The 24,189-nt window shown below is 35.6% G+C and overlaps 3 protein-coding genes and 1 long non-coding RNA gene across 5 annotated transcripts; 1 reads left to right on the forward strand and 3 right to left on the reverse strand.

Annotated features, from left to right (window-relative positions):
• Nucleotides 1-77: 77 nt before the first annotated feature.
• Nucleotides 78-1,767, forward strand: LOC127976702 (uncharacterized). 2 transcript variants are annotated; one of them, XR_008157913.1, is made up of 4 exons: nt 78-566; nt 857-1,006; nt 1,251-1,327; nt 1,623-1,767. It is a non-coding gene; the product is annotated as an uncharacterized LOC127976702 (long non-coding RNA). The 2 variants fall into 2 exon arrangements; XR_008157912.1 differs by lacking the exon at nt 78-566 and having other exon boundaries at nt 598-1,006.
• zgc:163014 (uncharacterized protein LOC100038766 homolog) lies at nt 1,553-8,856 on the reverse strand. The gene is made up of 13 exons (XM_052581305.1): nt 8,648-8,856; nt 7,837-8,013; nt 7,082-7,187; nt 6,850-6,960; nt 6,325-6,429; nt 6,066-6,246; nt 4,983-5,105; nt 4,705-4,892; nt 4,390-4,586; nt 4,130-4,221; nt 3,992-4,046; nt 3,164-3,261; nt 1,553-2,224 (listed from the first exon to the last, which is right to left on the reverse strand). Exons 1-13 carry the CDS (start codon nt 8,707-8,709, stop codon nt 1,995-1,997), a joined length of 1,725 nt encoding a protein of 574 aa, XP_052437265.1. The 5' UTR covers nt 8,710-8,856; the 3' UTR covers nt 1,553-1,994.
• A 1,288-nt stretch (nt 8,857-10,144) lies between these two features.
• Nucleotides 10,145-18,494, reverse strand: tmed8 (transmembrane p24 trafficking protein 8). Its single transcript, XM_052581306.1, has 7 exons — nt 18,358-18,494; nt 18,033-18,082; nt 17,834-17,942; nt 17,636-17,735; nt 17,467-17,545; nt 16,030-16,320; nt 10,145-11,644 (listed from the first exon to the last, which is right to left on the reverse strand). Exons 3-7 carry the CDS (start codon nt 17,938-17,940, stop codon nt 11,427-11,429), a joined length of 795 nt encoding a protein of 264 aa, XP_052437266.1. The 5' UTR covers nt 17,941-17,942; nt 18,033-18,082; nt 18,358-18,494; the 3' UTR covers nt 10,145-11,426.
• A 1,432-nt stretch (nt 18,495-19,926) lies between these two features.
• Nucleotides 19,927-23,305, reverse strand: noxred1 (NADP-dependent oxidoreductase domain containing 1). Its single transcript, XM_052581309.1, has 6 exons — nt 23,030-23,305; nt 22,792-22,940; nt 21,945-22,125; nt 21,677-21,834; nt 20,210-20,396; nt 19,927-20,117 (listed from the first exon to the last, which is right to left on the reverse strand). The coding sequence occupies exons 1-6, from the start codon at nt 23,182-23,184 to the stop codon at nt 19,979-19,981; spliced, it is 969 nt and encodes a 322-aa protein (XP_052437269.1). The 5' UTR covers nt 23,185-23,305; the 3' UTR covers nt 19,927-19,978.
• Between the last annotated feature and the right edge of the window lie 884 nt (nt 23,306-24,189).

The following is a 24,189-nucleotide window of genomic DNA, read 5'->3' on the forward strand; positions in this document are numbered from 1 at the left end:
GTTTTATATATAATGTAATTTAATTAATACATAAATAAATACATAATTAACCCTTATTTTTCATATAATTTAGGTGGGAGAAATATTTCCAGTTGTGATGCAAGATCATGTAAATTTTTTATCATCTTAGCGAATCGGTTCGTTCAAAATTATTCCCTTTTTTCACGCTTTCACTATTTTTTTTATTTTATTTTATATTATATTTTATTGTAAAACAGTTGCTTACGAATGTGTTTTCCGGCTTGTCGTGTTTATTTGTTTGTTCATTCAAACATATTTTTATTAAAAAAGTTTACATGTAATAACGTACAATCTAATAAATAACAATGTTATTTTTAAACATATATATTTTAATTCCCAATATTGTTAACAGTATTGTTCCCGCTTTCTTTTATTCCTAAACACACACATCTCAAAGGGCTCGTGAATCAGTTTGACTGAATCCTCGACAAGAATCGGTTCATTTAAAAAAGACTATTCACTACTGTGTATGCAGATAATAAATCCATCTCAAAGTCATTTCTCCTTGAGGACCAACAATCTAATGGGCTGCACGTTTAATCAAGGTAAATGCTTCAATCCCGTATGAATTCTTGATGCCAGAGAGAGATAGAAGACATCTAACGAAAACACAAACTAAATAATTTTAAAGTGTCAAGTTGCTTAGCCAGTCTCGGGAGGAGGATTTTTAGTAGTACTTATCATTGGTTGAATAAGTAGTGGATTTTGCCTTGCTCAAGGGCACCGAAGTCGTGATATTGCCGGCCCGAGACTCGAAACTACAACCCTAGGGTTAGAAGTCATACTGTCTAACCATTATGCCACAACTTCCCACAATATTTTATACTTAATATAGTTTGCTATCATCCAATACATTGAGGAAACTCGTCCAGAGCCAGGCCTCTGCCTGCAGACCCAAAGCAGCGGGCCCATGTCCGCATCATCTGTGACATCATCCCGTCTGGGACCCAGCCCCTCCAGGTTCAACATGAAATTGTGCTTACAGGTGAACAAAACAACTACAACTGTAGAAAAAAGTTGTTTGAATGGTTTTCGGTGGGCCCACGTCTCAATGTTATTTACATAATATCAGGTTTTCATCCGCAATTTAAAAATCATGTGCAGTCACATGGAAAGTTATTAACACTTGTCCTCCAAAAGCAACAATTTTGCATCAAAGCTTTATTTAAGGAATATTAATTAAACACTACTTTAAAGACCCTATTATTACCAATGATTCTGTATTTCAGAATGTGTTGTGTGATTCAGAAAATTGGAGCAGAGAAGGTACAGTGTCCTCAACATTTCATCAACCGAGGATTCGAGGGTGAGATTTTCACACTAAGCTCTTTTCATTGTAGTTATATCTTGCTGTCATATACTGTAAGCCATTAGGTTATACAGTGGTGGCCAAAATTATTAGAACACTAGTATTTTCACCAGATAAAAAATGGTTTTAAGTCCTGATGATTTGCAGCTATAATCTGAATAATGAAATCAAAACACTTTGATAAAACGTTGTGTCAGACTCTTCATCAATAAGACAGTTCAGTTTCTTTTTAGCAAAGTACTGCATTTATTGCTTTGATGAAAAGACTATAATCGCTTTTTGCAACTTTCAGACATCTATGAACAAGAGATGAGCTGTACATACCAGTGACTTAAAGGAAGATGTGTGAGTGCAATGTGAAACATACAAAGTGGACAAAAATGCAAATGTGAAAACAGGTAAAGTACGTGCAAAATAAGAGAAAACATTTATTGCACAAAAATACATTAAGTCTCTGAATGTACTAAATACAAACCTGAACTACACGTGAGAGAGTGAAGGCTTTGCTTGCTTTTAAAGAAATCAATATAAAAACGGTAGCTGTAAAACAGCTGTTCATGCTAAAACTGCAACGTTAAAAAAAATATATATGCTAAAAGTGCATAGTTCAAAGTTCAAGTTTTTTTCTGTACCCTTGATTAATTTCGAAGAAAAAATCCTGATCCTAAACAGGAAGTTCAACCGGGCATTTAACGGTGTCATTATAAAATGTTCCTGAACAATCGGACCCTCCAAATACTAGGATGGTGCACTGGAGAGAGAGGCTCTTGCTTTGACGGAGATCCCTCGGGTCTGAAGATGAAGTCTTTGTAGAGCCCAGACTTATCAGACTGTGGCCTGCGCGAGGCTTAGAGCAAAGAGATGGAGACACCACTGATGTCCAGGAGCTTGTATCTGCAGACATGCTTTGTGTTAACAATCCATTCAGACTAATATCTGTAAACTAGTCTTTTAAAGAACCCACAAATCAAGGATTTGGGACTTCAAGTCTATTCGTTTTGAGCCCATCTATATGCAGTCATACACTTAAATGGACACTTCAATAAAAAATACAAAATATGTCATCGTTTAGTTACCCTTGTATTATTTCATGCATGTATGACTTCCTCTCTTTGGTGGAACGCAATGCTAAAACTGTCCATATAATAAATGTAAAAAAAGATTATTATTTTTTTTGGCACATGTAAAATTAGGATTTTTTTTTTACTATCCTTTTAAAAACATTCCATTGACATTTTATAACAAATATACATTGCAACAGTTATGCTAAACTGTAAAGTGTTTAATAAGGCAGAAAATGAGTAAGTGGAAAACTTTTTTTTTTAATCCAGTAAATCACAAACTGGGAGAGTCAGGTAAAGTAACGTTGTCTTTACAGTTTTTTTTACCTAGTTTTAGTATTAATTGTAATTACTTTAGTAACTTTTAAATAGATTTGATTACATTAAAATAAGTTTTATCTTAAATTAAATCTTAAACTAGGGGTTTCGAATATTGTTGGAGTCAGACACTGCTTTAAAATGAATAATCTTTCTATTTTGGTAAACAGACCAGACCATACATTTTTATTGCATCAAATATTTGTAGAAGAAAATGCTCTTATTCTGTCAATTCTTCATTTATAATGTGGCATAATCCCACCTGCTACTGACTAGCAATAACAAGTAAAAAAAAAGGCTATATCTTATATTCCATTAAAAAAAAAAAACACACACCCATCAGTATTTCAAATGTATGATTGTGAAACCTTTTCACAGGTCTTTAAGGTATTTCAACTCTTATCAGCTATTTAGTTGTATGGTACTTGGTGTAGTAAATGATGGACTGACAGACCTATGTTGAAGAGGTGGAGGTCCTGTAGGGCTCCTACAGCGCTGCAGCCTCCGCTGATCAGCACCCTGTTGTCAGACACGGGTAGAGCAGCGTGAAACCTGCACAGCACAATGACCAAAAGAAAAATGTTACTTCAAAATGCATACACAAATAAATCAATTTCCTTCTTGAACTGTAACCGTATTTACAAATTCTGCATTATCAGCTTATTTAAAGTTTTCTTTAAAAAGAATTCAAAGAATAATTCACCCAAAAATGAAAATTCGTTAATTACTCACCCTCATGTCATTCCAAAACCATAAGACCTTCGTTCGTCTCCAGAATACAAATAAAGATATTTTTGATGAAATCCGAGAGCTTTCTGACCCTGTATAGACAGCAACGCGACTACCACATTCAAGGCCCAGAAAGACCGTGAGGACATTGTTAAAATAATCCATGTGACATCAGTATTTCAACTGTAATTGTATATGAAGATACGATAATAGTTTTCTGTGCAAAGAAAACAAAAATAACGACTTTATTCAACAAGTATTCTCCCACAAGTTACACAAGTCCTACACACATGCATCATGGTGCTCTCGATAATGGCAACTTGGGGAGAAGAATTGTTGAATAAATTTGTTATCTTTGCACAAAAAGTATTCATGTGGCTCTGATATGATCTTCTATGCAGGGTCAGAAAACTCTCGGATTTCATCAAAAATATCTTAAATTGTGTTCCAAAGAACGAAGGTCTTACTGGTTTGGAACGAGGGTGACATTTTAATTTTTGGGTGAACTATCCCTTTAAAAATAAGTTGTAAGATACATATTTTGAAGTCTTACCCACGGGCCAATGGTGGCATGTTCTCGTATTTTACAGCAGTGTATTCCATGAAGCCTTTTCCACAAGAAACAAAAGATTTGGTAAACAAGACAAAACACAGCAGACAGTGAATACTTCCAGATGTTCAGGATCATTACCAAGATCCAGGATGTGAAGGTCGCTGAGGTATGTCGCAGTTTTTCTCCCACCAAAAATGATCATCTTGTTTGACAGCAGCGTGGTGGTGTGCCTTTAATAAAACACACATTGTATTATGTAGTGGAAAACAGCAGAGGAAGAATAAAAAAGGGACTTTGAATGACAAGACAATGAGTAAAGGACACGTTCCTGGTTAAGTTGCACACACTGTGGATGGGGATTATGAAACTGGATGAAAAGACAAAGTAATACTTCTTACCCAAACCTGGGAAGAGGACGGTCACCCTCCACAATCGGTTGATACCACAGACCATGTTCAGGGTTGAAAATGTACAATGCATTACTGCAAACCTTGCCTTCAGGACATCGGCTGGGCTGCACTCCTCCGAATACATACAGCTCCTTCTTATAGAACGTGGCACTGTGGTACGCCAAGGACGGTATATTTCCTTTTGCCTATCCCAATTACAAAACATCATACGTGTATGCAACCGGAAGTAATTAGCCTACTCCTACACCTGCTACTCCAAAACACACACAAATCATATAAAGAAATAAATGGTTTAATACTCACAGAAACAAGCTTCCACTTCCAAGTTATAGTGTCCAGTATATAGAGATCACTGTACCGCTGTGCGTCTCTCAGACCACCGTACACATACACCGCTTTAGACTCCGGATCAAAGGTTGCTGAGTGACCTTTAGAGCTCGGAGGACTGACCTCAGACGATGAGACGTCCACGGGGAACCAGAAATCATTATCTGAGAATTATGACAGTTATACATCGAATGTTAAAAGTATGTCTGTAAAGTCTTTACATTTTTCCTATTGAATTTTAAAACGATACGCACCAATCTCAAGTTTCCATATATAATCTTTACAACTGGCCTGGTCATCAGCCTCCCCACCAATCAGAACGGCCGTTTCAGGATCACTCAAACACATGGCATGACTCCAGCGCTGTGATGGACAGTCTGAGAATAACCAATAAATTAAAAAAAATATATATATATTATTATTATATTATTATATATATATATATATATATATATATAAATAAACATATAGAAATATTATTTAAAAGTTTGGGCACCCCTTGCAGAATCTGTGAAAATATGAGTAATTTTCAAAAAATAAGAGAGATCATACTAAATGCATGTTATTTTTTATTTAGTACTGTCCTGAGTAAGATATTGTACATAAAAGATATTAACATTTAGTCCACAAGACTAAAAAAATGCTGAAATTATTAACCCTCTCAGGCTCAAATTAAGTTTTAGTAACTTTAGTAAATTTAGTAACCTACAGTAAAGTTTTTAGTACTCCAGATTCATAAAATATGTATCTGGAGTAATAAGGTTTTTAGTTACTTTACTTTTGCAAATCTGCAACGCCTGCCTTGAGAGGGTTAAAATAACCCCCTCAAAAGTTTGGGAACCCTTGGTTCTTAATACTGTGTTCTGTTACCTGATGATCCTCGACTGTCTTCTTGTTTTGTGATGGTTGTGCATGAGTCCCTTGTTTGTTCTGAACAGTTAAACTGAGCAGCGTTCTTCAGAAAAATCTTTAAGGTCCTGCAGATTCTTCAGTTTTCCAGCATCTTTGCATATTTGAACCCTTTCTAGCAGTGACTTTATGATTTTGAGATATTTTTTGAAAATTACTCATTTTCACTGATTCTGCAAGGGGTGCCCAAACTTTCGAGCCCCATTGTATATTTACTATTTATATATACATACATACACACACACACATTTCCGGGAAAAAAGAAAAGATGATAAAAATTCTAAAACCTTCTACTGGCAATAGTAAACACCAGTAATAATTACTGACAGCTAATCAATATTATCCACAGTTATATAAATAACCAATTTATAATCAGAGGTAACATTAAGATTTCAAGCATGTAAAGAAACATTTGACCGAGCCTTTACCAGCCCTGCAGCTCTTCACACGTTTGATGGTCATCTCGTCCTCCAAATCTACTGCAGACATTTTACACAGTTTACGCTTCTTCGGGCTTGAAACTAGGTTTGGATTCTGAGGGCTCTCCGGATCTTCAGAGCTCCAGATATATCCCTTTATTCCTATGATGGAGCGTCTTGGAGTTTTGTCCTTCAAAAACCACAGTAAGTTTGAGACACTCCTGATGCCTGGAGATCAATCTGCTTGCTGAAGAACTAGACTCCTTACCATCGGCCACACGCCATGAAGAAGAGTGTTTTCTCGCGTCTCCATAGGACTTTTGCCCAGCTCTGCACAGCTGACGCTTCCCTCGGGAGCAGATCTCTGGGTGATCTTCACGAAGACGTAAGGAGAAGTCATTCTTTTGTGTATTCACTTCATCACAAGCCATGTCTTAAGGCATCTCATAAACCTTATGCCTAGAATTATGAAAAATCTGGTTAAAGGGAACGTTCACCCAAATAATTGTCATCATTTACTCTCTTTGTTCAGTGGACTCCTTTGACTTCAATGGTATTTTTTCCCTCTATAATATTGAGGTTCACTATCAAATGTTTGGTTCAGGCATTTCTTCAAAATATCTTCTTACGTGTTTAGCAGAAAGAAAGAAATCCATACAGGACTGGAACAACTTGAGAGCGAGTAAACGATAACAGAACTGACGTTTTTGGGTGAACTCTCCTCTGACCTCGTGGCCTCTGAAGAACCCAGATCGGATCATTTCACTGAAGTCATAAGTAAAGCGTGCCTCACATCATGACTCTCTCCGCTGCTGAGCAGTGTGCTGGAGGGATTGGACGAGTGGTTCAGCGCCAGACGTTTCCTTGTTATTCGTGGAGTGCTGCTGATAAAGCTGGACCTCAGCTACAAATAAGAAGAAGTTTGTGATGGACAAGAAAGTTAAAATGATCCAAAACGAGGCATGCTGTTCATATGGCAGATATTAGTGAGAGAAGTTTGAGGACATAATGTCATGTTCAAATACCTGTCCACGGATGCGGAGCATGACTTTGGCGTAAACTCCTCTCCTGCCTCTCTGTGTGGCTTCAGCGAGAAGCTCAGGAGTCCACACTCCTTGCCAGATCAGACACCTTCACAGAAAGACTTTCCCAGACACCGCTTAAATCTCTCCAGTCTCATTTAGTGAATTCATTTCATAAATATGGGTTTGACTTACTTTGACAGTTAAATGATGGTGATTTGTTTGATTTTAAGACAACTTCACTTATACTTGGCTTTTCTGGAACTGTTTAAGTGCTATTTGTGCTATATACAAATTGCAATCTATTGTATTTAAAGTCATAGTGTTAGTTTCTTTATTTTAATATTTATCAGGATCCGTGTTCTTTTTGTATTATTTATGCGCCTTTATAGTACTGTTTAATATTTAGAATAGGCTTTTAGCTTTCATTAAAATTTTAGTTTACATTTTAATCATTTGTCAAATGGTTTTGTCAATTTTAATAGTTTATGGTTTTATATATATATATATATATATATATATATATATATATATATATAAATGTATTTTTATTTTTTTTAGTTTTAGGACTTGTAATACTTAAAAAATATATTTTAGTTAGTTGCAAAGGCATTTATTTCCGTTTTAAGTACTATTTTTTCATTTATATTTACATCAATTTTATTTTAATTACAATTGTAATCATTTTAGTTATTTTTAATTTTATTTTATTTTATTTGCCAATGTGGATGAAATCATACCAGATGTACATCACTTGCCTGGAGTGAGGTGAAAGCGTCCCGATGACCTGTGACCTGACCTCTGCACCCAGCAGAACCTCCACAGAGATCTCCGTATCACTGGAGAAGGACGACCATTCCCCTAAACCGAACACGATCAGCTGCTTCGGTAAAGGTAACGGCATCTGAACCTGGTACGTTGTACGGTTGACATTTCTGCATGAGGTGAATCAGAGGAAAACGAAAAACATGGTCACACAGGGCATGATCGACAGCTGTATTATTAAGACGGTGTAAGAGCTTGTTTACTCAAAAGCAATTGTTAAGAACTGTTGTACATTTGATGACAATGCACTAAACACATGGCCACCGTCAGCTACACTGGAGAAAGGGTATATATTATTAAGGTAGAGTTTACTATGAAAGGTTGTGCTTTGGCTTTGATCTAAAATATAAGTTTAGGACATGCTGCATTTGTGAGTTACAATTTCAGTGGTTTGATGGGTCGTGTGTGTCTCATTTATCAGAAAATATCCTTAGTGTATGATAACTTTTTTTTATATACATTAGATAGGAGTTCAAATAAAAACAAACACACCAAAACTGGCAAACAAAAATAGATTCGCATAAAACAAACCAACAAAAGCACATATTCTCCTCAAATCAATGTCACGTTTTTAATAATGCAATAATGTTCAGCCACTTTTTCGTAAGCAAGAGATTTCTATCCTGAGATACACCCATTCCTTAAAAGTGTGACAACAAACTCTTACATGTTTGGTTTAGTGAAACAATAATATCAGGTCATACAGTGAAGTGAAGTAACGTTAGTTCAGAGGAAAGCGCCCACCGTATAAACTGTCGAGGTGCTTCACGTAAAGACCAGAGGGCATAAAAGTGCACTTTGCCCATGCTGTTGATTCAGGATCGATCCAACACCTCCAGTGCTCTCTCTCTGTCGAGATGTGCGGCCTGCAAAACTGCGACAGATCAATCCCCCGCGCCACGTTTATCAGCTCCTGCGTCACAGCTCCGCCACGACCAATCAACATCCGACACTCACAGTTAAGAAGAGACAAACCCCATGTCAACAAGAAAACATGTAATAAACTACATACAAACAAATACGTAAATAAATACAAAACAATTGATAACGGAATAATTAAAAAAAGGTTTAGAAAAAGTAACTCTACAGTACCACATTTTGTGAAAAAAAAAATGCAATAATGAATTTATTTGTCTTATTGTTTATATATATATATATATATATATATATATATATATATATATATATATATATATATATATATATATAGTATTTTATTAGTATTATATTTAAATAAATACAAGTTTTTTATATTTCTTGCATTAATTTATTTTTGTTTATATTGGTTTTAGTAATTGTAGTAGTAATTGTAAGCTTATTTCAGTTTGTTGCCAAGACAAAACTTCTTATTTTCATGTAATATATATATTTGGTTTTATTTCTTCAATACAATAACACCATGCACAACACTGCCATTACCAAGTAACATCTTAAACTGGGAATATGGAGTGACAGCTCTGCCAAAATAAAATAAAAATGAACTAAATAAAATGGCTTTTATTTAATAAATACATTAAAATATGCAAATAAAAAGGGAGTAATCATGAATGGCTAAATAAGTTTAGAAGAAAATATATACAGTTGTACAAAAATGAATGCAAATGTTTATTTGATGCAAAACGTGCCACATTTATACTAGATAGAAAAAAAGCAATGGTGTGTTATACAAAATGTAATATCACAAAATGTATTCCTGAATTTATTTATTTGTTAAGATTTGTTTAATTCATAGCAGTTGGCCATAAAACAAAAATATTTTGAAAGAAAGCTGATCAATACTAAACAGATTCTCGATTTCTAGTTGACCATGTTGTTCATAAAGTAAAACATGATCATTACATTAGTGCTTTTATAATACATTGTACTCTCATAAACAGCTGATTATAATATTAATATCACATATTACCATAAACACAAATCAAACATCCTATTTTAAAATACAAAATCATATATATATATATATATATATATATATATATATATATATATATATATATATATATGTGATATATGTATATTGTCTTTTTCAGTTTAACAGCGCCCTCTATCTAAAACAAGAAACAATAGCACTTTTAATTCTGCTGTTATTCAAAACATGGACCACAGTTTCAAGGGAAATAATGCTCAGCTTTAAGGCTGAGAAAGCACTTTTTATAGTTATTCTGAGGAGGAAGTGCCATGTATTGAAAGAAATGAACCATAAAGCTGGATATATTTTTTAAGCAACTGCAAACTGCACACTCGACTCATAGTAATGTTTATTGTGAACAACAAACAGCAAAAGAAACAACAAACAAAAAACAAGACAAGGATGACAAACATGTATCATATGTATATCATACAAAAAATGATATATAGAAGGACAAGCAGAAAAACACAATGGCAGAATCAAGTACCCCAGCAGCACAATGCAAGACAGTCTCTCAAGACATGCAAATAATTAAGGTACAAAACAAACATTTGTAATGTGATTTGGTATTCATATAATCAAGAACAAAGTATTTAAATGAAACAAAATACTACTTCAACCCCTGCTGGCAGCACTTAGTGTGGCATATTGCACGTGATAGAAGAAAGAAAAATCATAAAACTGATGCTACAGGTAGTTTTTGTAAGTTACCTTGGTACAAAGGGAATCAGCCAAGAACATCAACGTAAATAAAAAATCTTCAACAGGCCATCTGCATCCATCTATACAGACCGAACTGATGTCAAACAACCCTAAATCATGCCTGGGACATGCAAATATTGAATCAGTTGTGCAACAAATTAGCTTTTGCGGCAGGAAATGGTTTAAAGTTGTAAAGAAGCTGGCTTTGACCATTTCCATGAGTAGTAACCCTGGTGACTGCAGTGATAGCCATCTCAGCACAGTATACAACTGCCATAAAAACAGATTTAAAACACATCGTCCTAACTAGCTGTGGCTTCCAGTGTCTCTGTGGCTGAGAAAACAAGCCCAGTATTAGCCGTGTGTAAGAAATAGTGAGTCTGACCTGTTCCAATGCGCTGCTCAATGCAGTATTACATGACATAAAACAACAAAAAACAACCAAACAAACAGAAAACACTCATGTGTCATGCCCTGAATCAACAGTGACCTCTGCCACGTCACCTACATCCACTTCCTCACCTTCCTTGTTTGCGCTTGAATTGTTTAGAACGGTTTGAAAAGTATTTGACCCGGTTCACCACCCATATACTTTCCCTGATTACTCTGTAGTCCCTGATATACGATGCCACAGTTCTGTTGTGGTGTCAGACAATACACTTAGAAAACATATTTGGACCTTTTATATGAAATATATCCTCTTGCACATAAAATCTTAAGCTACATAATACACATTAGACACATCATGATCCTCATGACTCCATTCTATTAAAAAAGCATTTTGTGTGTGTGTGTATATATATATATTAGTCATTTTTGATCTACGATAGGGCTTGGATAAAACGAAAAGCACAATACATCCAATCAAAACCAGTATCACTGAAAGCTTTGTTTTAAATATGCCCTTGATTCTCAGGCACTGTAGTACACTCTGTAGTACAGAGTCTTGTTCCTCCACAGCGAGTACGAGTTGTCGAACTTCAGCTGGTATGTCCCTTCTCCTGGAAACTCGTGGCTCCCGCTCTGAACCGCCAGATGACTGTCCTGACGGTACACGGGCAGGATCTCGCCCAAGTTCGAGTTGGCAACTGATTTCGAGCCCTTCTCAACATCTCCAGGAACCACAGGGCCTGTTCGACAAAACAATTGGCCATATATCATTGAAAGTATTCCTTACATGCATCTGCTTATTTTCAGCTTTGTACAAATAAAAGTTTCACAATATTTAACATGAAATATTTTTCTCTTTCCTATAATAACAACTGGTTAAAGTGTGATATACACTTATCCTTTCTAAGTTAAATCAATTATAATTTAAAAATAATCTTATTGGTTAGCGGCTAATAATCGGTTAACAAGCATCGGTTGTCGGTTAGGAAAAATAACCGAAATATAATATATTATATTAGATTCTGTCATTCAGAAACATGGCGTTTCATACCACTGCTATGCTGATGACACTCAACTCTACCTCTCATTCCATCCTGATGATCCGACGGTAGCTATTCGCATCTCAGCTTGTCTGACATTTCTTCCTGGATGATGGACCATCACCTTCAACTCAACCTTGCCAAGACAGAACTGCTTGTGATTCCAGCAAACCCATCGTTCCATCACAATTTCACCATCAACTTAGGCACATCAACCATAACTCCTTCAAAAACAGTTAGAAGCCTTGGAGTTATGATTGATGATCAGCTGACTTTCTCAGACCACATTGATAAAACTGTCCGATCCTGCAGATTTGCTTTATTCAACATCAAGAAGATCAAGCCCTTTCTTTCGGAACATGCTGCACAACTCCTTGTTCAAGCTCTTGTTCTGTCCAGGCTGGACTATTGCAATGCTCTCTTGGCAGGTCTTCCAGCCAATTCTATCAAACCTTTACAATTAATCCAGAATTTTTAATGAGCCGAAAAGAATACACGTCACACCTCTGTTTATCAATTTACACTGGCTTCCAATAGCTGCTCGCATAAAAAAAGGCATTGATGTTTGCCTACAAAACTACCACTGGCTCTGCACCCATTTACCTAAATTCATTATGCCCTCTAGAAGCTTGCGTTCTGCAAGTGAACCTCGCTTGATTGTGCCAAAGTCTCTTTTACGGACTTTTAAATTAAATGTTCCCTTCTGGTGGAATGACCTGCCCAACTCAATCCTCGAGTCCTTAGCCATCTTCAGGCATCGGCTTAAAACACATCTCTTCCATCTTTATTTGACCCTCTAACTTTAACACTCACTATTCTAATTCTGTTCTTAAAAAATAAAAATCTAACTAGCTTTCTAATCTTTTTGTATTCTATCTGTTTTCTTTTTATTTATTATACAATTACCAAAAGCAAAAAACAAAAGCAAAAAAAAAAAAGACCTCTAACACAAGCTTGCTCAATTTTTTTCAATTCTATCGGTTTTCTTTTAATTTATTATATTATTTAAAAGCCCTTGCTACATTTACGGTGTTTAAGCTACCTGAGACTTGCTCTCTTGTTGTTTTTGATCACTTCCATTGTCCTCATTTGTAAGTCGCTTTGGATAAAAGTGTCTGCTAAATGACTAAATGCAAATGTAAATATATCGTCTGGGATTACAAACGTGATTTTGCATAGCTTGTCAGAGAACTACTGCTCTGTGTACTAAATGCTGCTCCACCTGAAAGCAGGTGATGGAGATTTATTGCTAACCACAGAACAGGCTTTACTGACTAAATGTGCATGACAATCGTGATTAATCACATTCGATTAATCGTACAGCCTATTAAGAGACATTCGTTTTAGACACCATATCACCTGTTTTTATGCTATTTAGACAACAAAAACAATTCCAAAACTGGCTACAATGCTGCTTTGTGTCTCCAAGCATGATTGCGTTTCATTCCTGAATAAATCAAGCGTGACTTGCTGCCACCTACTGGCAGTTTTAGTTTATTATTTAATATTTAAATAATTTCATAATTAGGGGAAGTTGTAGCCTAGTGGTTAGAGAGTTTGAAACCTAACCCTAAAGTTGTGGGTTCGAGTCTCGGACCGGCAATACCACGACTGAGGTGCCCTTGAGCAAGGCACCGAACCTCCAACTGCTCCCCATGCACCGCAGCAGAAATGGCTGCCCACTGCTCCGTATGTGTGTGTGTGTGTGTGTGTTCACTGATGTGTGTGTGCACGTAGGATGGGTAAAATACAGAGCACAAATTCTGAGTATGCCTTAATTACAAATTAATGTAGAGTATCAGACCCGAACCAGACAAATTAAAGAGTCGATCAGGACCATGGTTGAAACATGAGCCGAATTCCTCAGAAAGGCAACAGGATGTTGTAAATCAATTCCTAGTGCCACAAGTCAGAAGCAAGATAACCAACTAGTGGTTAGAGAGTTTGAAACCTAACCCTAAAGTTGTGGGTTCGAGTCTCGGACAAGTCAGAAGCAAGATAACCAACCAACTCTTTCACAGAAAAGCTTTCAACATTAAAGCTGCAGTCGGTAACTTTTGACGCTCTAGGGGTTAATAAACAGAACTGCTTGCGCTTGCGGAAGAACATCGTAGCCGGAACTACTTCTCTCTGTTTATGTCTATGAAGAATCACAAAGGTACTGGGTTACTCCGCTGCGGAACCCCCGAAGCAATCTGAAATAGTCAGAATATAAACACTTATTATAGGTGTACCCTAGTGATTCAGGGCAAGACACGGTTTGGAAAATGGATTCATGGTGTACTCGCTTTATTATATTATTTATTATATTTATTATATAAATTTTTCTACATTTTGAACACAAAGTTATGGACCGCAGATCTGATTGGTTGTTTCTTACCGGGAGCGGTCAGTATCTGCAAATGGCAACAGGACCACTGAGGAGCCAGAGGAGCTTGATTTTTTCACACATTATCTGTCTGATATTCTACTGTCAGGACATAATGACAGGTTTAACAAAATATGTAAAAAATATATTTTTACAAAAGTTACCTACTGCAGCTTTAACACCACTAGAACAATCATTGACAATTTCAATTCAGAGAAGAGATTGTCAAATTTGGGGCAAGTAATCAAAGAGATGCACAGTCTGACCCTCACATGTAAAGTAATATACAAGATCCTTGGAGTGACTTCCCCCCCACCTTGCAGAGCCAGACTGAGATTCCTAAGGGGACCTTTTAACCTCTGGTCTCTCCACAGAACATCCCCATGTCAGAGAATGGCACAGAAACTGTCTTCTATAGATATAAATGGACCAAAATGAACCCAAAAGGACTTATAAACGAATATCAGTCCATTTCTTAACTCTATATTCAATTATATGTAACCCACACATTTGACTATCATGTTTATAATCACTTATTATGTATGTCTTTTAATTACTATTGGATAGCTTAAGGATTCATATTCATGTTTCGTATGTATGGGTTTCAATCTGCTTGCTTGAAATGTTTCTGACCATCAGTTATTTGTCAAATGTGTCATACTCTTGTTATAGGAATCATGTCCAAAATTATACCGTTCAAGAGCGGGAAAATTCAGATTATGTGCTTGATAAGATAAACAAATGATTTATGATACCCCAAGCAAAGACAATATCTGATTGGTCAAGACAACATTTGAGGTGTGGCCAACAGGCCACTTTAAATACTCATGACACCATCAAATTCTGCTTTTTAGCTTTTAGCGTTTGCTTCTTAGCTTTTGCTATCAGTTATTCCAGCTTTTAGCTTGCTTGCAGCTTTAGCTTTTAGCCATGCTTTTAGTCATCACTGTAAGCTGTTCTTTGAGCGCGGTTCCAGCGTGCTTCGGCCTGCACGCCTGCTGCTACTTCACCACGATGAGAAGAAACACCACCTAGTCTCGTCAAACTTTACTTCTTTTATTTTCCATTTGAGTTTCGTGTTCTGAGCTAAGTTTTGTAATGCCATGTCTCCAAGTCTGACCTCGAGTGCCCGTTCAACTTCAACCAGCCACACAACTGAGTCTTCAACCAACGCCCAACCAAGGGCTTCCCAAGACATCACTTCAGTGACTACTGAACGTCCAGCCAATCAGCAACATCGGGAAACCCCCTTTCAATGACAACTTTACACAGGAGCAGCAATCTGGGTGAGTGCGTGTGCTTATGTGTTAGATTAGCTTATGTCTTAGATTTATCTAATAAAGCCTTATTCATATTGAAAACAGAAGTATCTTGTGTTTTGTGCTTACAAGTTAATGTCTTAAACTGCCGATCTTGTTACTGTGCTAATTGATAGTGTTTCACTATAGTTTGGATATTAATATCCAGCGCAGATTTGATGTTAAACGGCTTGTTCGGTGAATCGCAGGGCGTCTCAGTGAACAGCCGTGAAACAGTGATTCTGTTCAAACTCCCTTTAAAATCTGAAATGATTCCCTCTGAGCTAAATTGACCTGTTTCCCTTACACAGGGCAACTGTGTGGATAGACTAAGCATTCAAGAGACAAGAGAAGACAAAGCAACTCTTATCAATTTGTCTGAACAAAAGCAGGAAACAGGACAGGAAGTACTCCCTCACCTTCCAGTTCATCATCTTCATCCTCATCGTCACTGGATTCGCTAATGTGGACAGTAATGGCTCGGCTAGTGACTGGTGACCAGTCGAAGTAGACCCCAAAACCAATGTCATAGCCATCTGTGGCAAACTCCCAGCACACACGCTTGGCCTCAGGGACAGTGGGCACGTGGACGCTCATTATGTCTCCACGATACACCGTCACCACGCTGTCCTTCTCCTGACGCAGCTTCGTCTTCAGCTCCTTCAGAGCCGCGGAGGTCCATGTGGATGCTGCTTTCATCGGAGGAAGAGCTGCAAAGAGACAATTGATCGATTTATATTCTTTCATTTCACATTTGGATTGAGTAGAAATGGCTGAGAATATTTGCACAGCAGTGCATGCATTCAAATCACTCAAAATGTATTATTATTATTATATCATCATTTATGCATTTGGCAGACTTTTTTTTTCCTATCCAAAGCCATACACTGCATTCAATTGATACATTTTATTGGTTTCATGCATTCCCTGGGAATCAAACCTATGACCTTTGTGTTACTATTAATAATAATCATAATTTTTTGGCGGAATCGCGATTAATGGCATCATTGTCTGCAATTAATCGCAGTTTAAATATTTATTGTAGCCTAAGTCTCAACATTAACGTAATTAAATGAAATATAAAACAAGCCATTTGTCACTGCCGGGACATTAAAGTTTTAATAGAACATATTTTATAGTTCGTAATAGAAAAACAAGTTATGCTCAGAGTCCAGAGCCTCGACCATAACATTATAACAGTCCTACATGATCGCGCGACCCATCGCAGCAGAGTGTGGCGCAGGACCACATAATGAAAAAAACTGCGTTAACGCACGATAAAATAATTGTCACGTTAATTAATGCGTTATCGCAATAATAACATGTTAACTTGCCCAGCCCTAATAATAATAAATACTCTTTCACCAAAACAAAAAAATACTTAGCATAACTTCAGCTTATTAGTGATATGCAGACCTGGCACATTTATAATGAAATCATTTGATAAGCAGTTTGTATTGTATTGTAATATATTTTACAGCAGGTTTCATCATGCTTGATACAATCAGTGCCTAAATATCTGCTAAGCCTATATAAGTCGACTTTTTTACTGCACACTACAGAACTTGGCCTATATAATGTACACTGCATGCTATTTTTGAAAGTCACGTGTCCTGCCCAATAGCGACTTGAAAGAAAACGCACGCGCTTATCCGGAAAAAGCAGTGTAATATATAGAAAGATTCTCATGGTTTTGGATGGTAAAAACTAGTCTTTGTGGTTGTGAATGGCACATCGCAAACAGCACAGACATCCTTCTTTTGTTCTGACAGCTCTGTTCTCGAGAGGCAATGATGAAAGATGATGAGAAGGCTTACTGAGCTGAGCTTCACCTCTCTAATGGGGGGGTTACGAACCTTTTTTCTCTCCAGGGTGTGAAGTACTGCTCTCCTGTGAGTCACCCGCCTCTGCCTTCCCCAGAGATGAGCTGGGCTCCTATTGACAACATCACAATACATTACATACTGTACATACAAGCACAGAGCTAAAGCTCACAAATATCTGACAGGCTTCAATGCACTGTACCTCGGTGGATTTAGCAGATTCTCGGTTATTGCTGTTATCATCCATTTTAGTTTGGTTGTCCGGTTGGATTACCGTCTGGGAAAGGTCTGTGCTTTGAAGTCTTCGAAATGAAAGTGGGAAGGATGAGGTTTACATACCTTTGAAATCGAAAATAAGCATTGCTGAGCTCTAGAAAGAAAAAAAAATCCCTGCACAAACCTGTTTAAAGGGTTTGCTTCACAGTTGTTTGACGTTATACCAGGGAAAGAAGAAACAGACAGGGATGACAGTCTAGATTGAAGCTCTGATGTCTCTAGTTTCTTCATCTCTAGTGCAGCAAACACGTGAAATATATAAACCATCATCACATTCATCACTGTCTGATCAAAGATTCAGTTCATCAGCTGAAAACTCTTACCAGACTCAGAGGTGGCTTTCAATGAACCTCATTAAAAAATGAAACAAAATCTGTAAGAAGAAATAAAATAATCCATACTGTACTTTAACATTAAATGTAATGACATGTCAATATATAAGTAAGGCTGTTGTGCGCGGTCGTCATCAACCGACACGTGAAGCACATACGAATCAGTTTTGACACGTCGAGAAACTAAAGTGAAATTCACCATTAAACCATCAATCTCAGCACAAGAAAAAAGACATTTGCATTTGAACCAAACCCTATGCGCTAAAGCCACACGTACAGTAGAGTTTAATGATATAATGTACACACAGACACGTACCTGAGGCGAGCGCGTGATGCTGTCGATGCAACAGTGTTCCCTGACAGATAACGTTTGACGCTCAGGAAGTCCGCTGATTTGTAAATACGTGTTCAGAGCGTAAAGCCTTTTCTGAATGGCTGCCAAACACACACTACTACACAATAAAAGTCCCCAAGAAGAAGCTATTTCTGTTTCGAGAAAGGTTTATATATATATATATATATATATATATATATATATATATATATATATATATATATATATATATATATATATATATAAATGAAGTTCTTAACAATGCACATTACTCATCAAACATTAGGTTTTGATATATTTACGATAGTAAATTTACAAAATATCTTCATTGGAACATTATCTTTACTTAATATTCTAATGATTTTTAGCATAAAAGAATAATGAATCATTTTGACCCATACAATGTATTTTTTTTTTTTTTTTTTACTATTGCTACAAATATACCCCAGTGACTTAAGACTGGTTTTGTGCTCCAGGGTCACAAACACTTTATTCAGCAACAGTGCATTCAGCTGATCAAAAGTGAGAGTAAAGACATTTAGAATATTATAAATTAATTCTGTTTTAACCAAATGCTGTTCTTTTGACCTTTTTAGTAATCAAATAATCCAAAAAAATAATAATTATATATATATATATATATATATATATATATATATATATATATATATATATATACACACACACACACACACACACACACATATATATATATATATATATATATATATATTTATATATATATATATATATATATATATATATATACTGCATATATTGGGTTTCCCAAAAATATTAGGTAATATAACTTTTTTTTTACATTATGTGTTTCTTGAGCAGCAAATCATCATACTAGAATGATTTCTGAAGGATCATGTGACACTGAAGACTGGTATGATGATGCTGAAAATTCAGCTTTGATCAGTGATCAATTATATTTTAAAATATAGTAAAGAAGTCAAATTAATTACACAATAGAATAGCACAAAAAAGTAATAATATTCACAGTAATGTATTTTTTTTATGATCAGCCAAATATATATACATTTTATTTTACTATATATTACATTATAAAAATATAATATAATTTATTTTTCTGTCATTCTTGTTCTTTTAATGACACTTAACTATTTATTCACACATAAATTACATCTCTTAATATAAAACACAATACAAAAAAATATTTATTACCTATCTTACATTTATTTTTCTTGCATTTAAGTGCTTTTATCGGTAGCATTACAACATATGTGAGTTAAGTAGTTCCAGTTCTAGTGCTTTTGTTTATTAGCAGCATATATCCTGTGTATGTAAATGGTTCGGCACAGTCAAATATACTGGGAAACATTTCAAAGTCATTTGGCCACGTGTGGCATAAATCTGCAGAGGATAAAACACAAATATAACACTCGGCAGCTCAAAGGGATCCAGCTGACATGCTAACTTTCCCCCTGTGTTTAATTAACACTTATTTTAGACTTCACTTTTCAAACCCCTGCTGGTTAAAGATAAACAGATTCAAGATGAACACAAACATTTACACACTGAAACTAAATGTTGCATAGTTTAATTGCTGTTTCATTGAACGGAACAAAATGATATCTTATCTTTCTGCTAAGTTTGAGAATATATTGTAGTACATAACTGAAATGCAGTCTCGCAAACCTTTATCTCTCGACACCAAATCAGTCAATGGAGTGTCTCTAGTTTGTGCACCAACCAAACTGATCCACGGGAAAAGGCTGCCAAACAACAGAGACAAACTATTATAACCGTATAAAGCAAGGTTGAATGATGGTCATAATTCATTTCGAACATCTACAACAAGACTCACTCATCAGGGTTATTGAGATCAGATGCACTGGGTGAATGAACAAAACTGTGATAAGTGAATGTGTTTGTCTCGAACAGCCCGTTCAGCAGCCGAAGAGTCTTTCCGGAGCCCAGCTTCTGAGCCGTGCACATGTTGAGGAGACTGTAGAGCACAGCAGATAGCCATCTCTGATCCAGGAAGAGGCCACCTTCAGCAAACAGTGCAAGTTTACTTAATGTGTGTAACGGCTCACCGTACAAAAACCATATTGACTTCACATAACAGATGCATACAGACATATTTAGAAGGGAAATAAACTGCTTATTGTGTGTTTAAGCGGCTTGTTATAAAGTTATAAAGAATTCCCACAACAGATATTTGTGCATAAGATTAATCATGTTTCACTAAATTTTTAAAATAATTTGTGTAGAAAAAACAAACAAAAAAAACCTATGGCCTAGCTGCAATTACATGTTAAAAATGATTCCTAGTGATTTTACACTCCTGTTTAGAAGCATTGTTGCCAAGTTTGTGGAATTGGGCTACTTTAACACTGTTGCTGCGGGTTGTTTTTCATGTCCACAGGTTGAAGCAATCCCAATATATGATATTTATCCACTGTAATGCAAATTTTATCAAGGGAAACCCGTTGGAAAACGTGGATTTTACCCCCTGGAATGAGGTGTGTTTTTTGCTGAGAACCTGGCAACCCTGTTTAGAGGTTTGGGGTCGGTAAGATTTTTACATTTTGTGAAACAAAGTCTCTATTTTGTCATAAAAACATTATTGTAATAAAAATAAAATAAAAATAAAAAACATTATTGCAATATTTTTTTGTTTGTTTTAATAAACATGTAATATATAATAAAAAAATTACATACTATTGTAAAACATTACAATTTAAAACCACTGTTATTTTGTTTTAATATATTTTAAAATGTAATTTATTCCCGTGATGCAAAGCTGAATTTTCAGATCATTACTAGTCTTTAGTATCACATGATCCTTTATAAATCATTCCAGTATTCTGATTCACAGCCCAAGAAACATTTCTTATTATTGTCAATGTAAAAAAAAATAAATAAATAAAAAACCTTATGCTGCTTTATATTTTTGTTTTGTTCAATACAGTTTTCATAAGTTTTATAACAACAACTGTGAACCAAAACATACCATAAAAAAGAAAAAAAAAAATTGGAAACCTTGATTCATTTTCTTTGACAAATAGAAAGCTAAAACAAAAACCCATTTATATTAAATCAATTTTTCCTGACGGTTGCTTTTGATCAATTCAGTGCATCCTTGATGAATAAAATAATGATTTTCTTTAAAATAATACAGACCCCAATTTTTTGTAGTGAATACTAATACTAATAATTATTTCTTTTTAGTTATATTAACGTGTATAACAGTGACAGATGGATACTGATATATTTTGAGAGGAAATAAAAATGTATTGACAAAGATACATCTACAATCGTCACACACCATTCATTGAAAGAGGATCTGAGGCACAAATCACTTCTTTATCCTGTAAAGCTGCGGTCACCTGATCGTGAAGAAGCCAAATTCTACTGACATCATCACAAGCCACAAACTCATACTGAGGTTTGATAACAGAACTGTGGTTAAGGAGCACAGCAAGCCTGAAATGAAGATGACAAAGCATAACAACAAAGCACATAAGAGTTCTTCTTATTCCATAATAAATAGCAGTGGCAATTCAAACCTAAGGCTAATAATCTTAAATCTGCACCTGTTGAGTGGCACTGCTGAGGTGAAGCAGTACACCAGACAGCCTGAAGACAGATGACAGCCGATGTCTGTGCAGACTTGAGCTAGCTGACAGGGCAAGACACACAGGAACAGCATGTCTGCCCATTTAGCCAGTCTAATGTTGTCAAAGTAACACGCAACACCCATGTTTAAATATTCTCCTATGGGTCAATGAAAGAAAAGAGCATTTTTACGATTCATGTAGCATACGGTGGGGATACTGATGGGCCTTCAAGGATTGTGATTTGAGGACTATCGCAACAGATTGCTGTGAGATTACTGTTTCTACTGTGTTTATGATCAGATAAATGCTGCCTTTTGAACGGCAATCTAAATGCACTCAGAAGCAATCGTTTTAAAAACTGTAGAACTGCATCTGGTTGCATCTAGCCGATCTATTTTGTGTCCCAAATAAATTATTTAATAAGAGTCAAATGAAACATGATTAATCTTAGCTGAACAAATATATATATTTTTAGGCACTAACACAACTAAGCAGCAACTTATTAAGCTGCAATAATTATATATAATAATAATACTAAATAGATAGATAGATAGATCAATCTAGGTTCTATGATTAAAAAAAAATTTGATCAAAAGATCATGTTCCATGTTTCCTACCGTAAATATTTCAAAACCTAATTTTTGATAATATGCATTGCTTTGGTACCCTCAGATTCCAGATTTTCAAATAGTTGTATCTCGATCAAATATTGTCAGATTCTAACAAATCTCAATGGAAAGCATATTTACTCAAATCTCAATTTCATAAAATTTATATATATATATATATATATATATATATATATATATATAAACTAAGTCACCCAGTGTCTCGGGTCTTCTGGTTGAGATGTTTATGTGGCGAGGTTCGAGTCTGGATGCGCTCAGTAAAGCCGTCGCCAGCTGTTTGCCCATGAGTCCTGCTCCCACTACGCCAACACACAGATGTGTGTTCTCAGCGTTCACCTTCTTTCTGTGTGAAAATGTTCATGACTGTAGTAAAGAATACCATCTGTGTGGGAATTAACAGTCGTGTGAGATCCACCACGATGTTGGACTTACCTTAATAAACTGAGAAGTTTATATGCAAATACAGCATGCGCGCATCCAGCGACAGTCAAGCTCGCGCACCGACTGCGCAGAGATAACAAATCTCTCTCATCTGCACTGAGACCAGCCTCAAACCCGAGAGAGGTTAAATTCACTGTCAAGTCCATGTCGCTAATCGTGGATGTTTAGATTGTGCGTACAGAAGTGAGGTTTCTATGGTAACAACAACCAACAAAGTATCAACAACACACACAAAAAAACGCTTTACGTCACGTTTACAAAATAAAAGTCCGACACATATTCAGACTTTTCATGTTGGCATGCTGAATGAAAATTTTATTCGTAGCAAGTTTATAAAAATAAAATACAAAATAATTACAACTGAAAAAAAAAAAACTAAACGAAAAAAAAATAACACTGTACACAGGCATTTATGATACAAATAAAAATAACACAAATAATTACATTAATGTACAATGTCCCACCCCATAACATTCTTTTGTACACTGTACATTTCACTTCACAAATTTTGAACAACAATATGCAGTAACAGAAAATGTAATGTTAAAATTGATATGTTTAAATGTTAGCTACTACTACAGATTAACTTTCAGTCCATTGTCAAAACAATACTGTGCAGTTTCAGTGTTCGATATACTGACAAAATGCATGGAATAAAATAGGTAGAGATCCAACAAGCAAAGAACAACAACCTCAGTGACATGTTCATTTAATTAGAATAGTCTGTTTTATATGGGATAAAACCAGCATACTAAACGGTATATTACTAATCAATAAATAGATGGACAATTCTGCACTTTTTTCTTTGTTATTTAACAGCAAATTGATAAAATGAAAATTTGTCTCCAGTGAAAACTGCTTGTAATTTCTTTCGGCCAAAGAATTTATTGCCGTTATGATAGAAAACAGCTGTGTTTTAAGGTGACTAGCCAGATAGTGTCTTAAATCTGACCCATTGATACCAATAACTGACTATATATTATACAAGGCTATGATTGCAACTGTAATTAGTGTCTGACTAAAGCGATGCTATATTACTAATTCAAATAAATCAATAAATAAATCTTGCTACGTATGGATTTTCTCTAATCCCAATATTTCTTACTGTGAGAAAATATTAGGGTTTTTCTGATGCCATATGCTGCTATCCC

This window comes from Carassius gibelio, chromosome B17 (assembly GCF_023724105.1).
Source record: "Carassius gibelio isolate Cgi1373 ecotype wild population from Czech Republic chromosome B17, carGib1.2-hapl.c, whole genome shotgun sequence".
NCBI lineage: Eukaryota > Metazoa > Chordata > Actinopteri > Cypriniformes > Cyprinidae > Carassius > Carassius gibelio.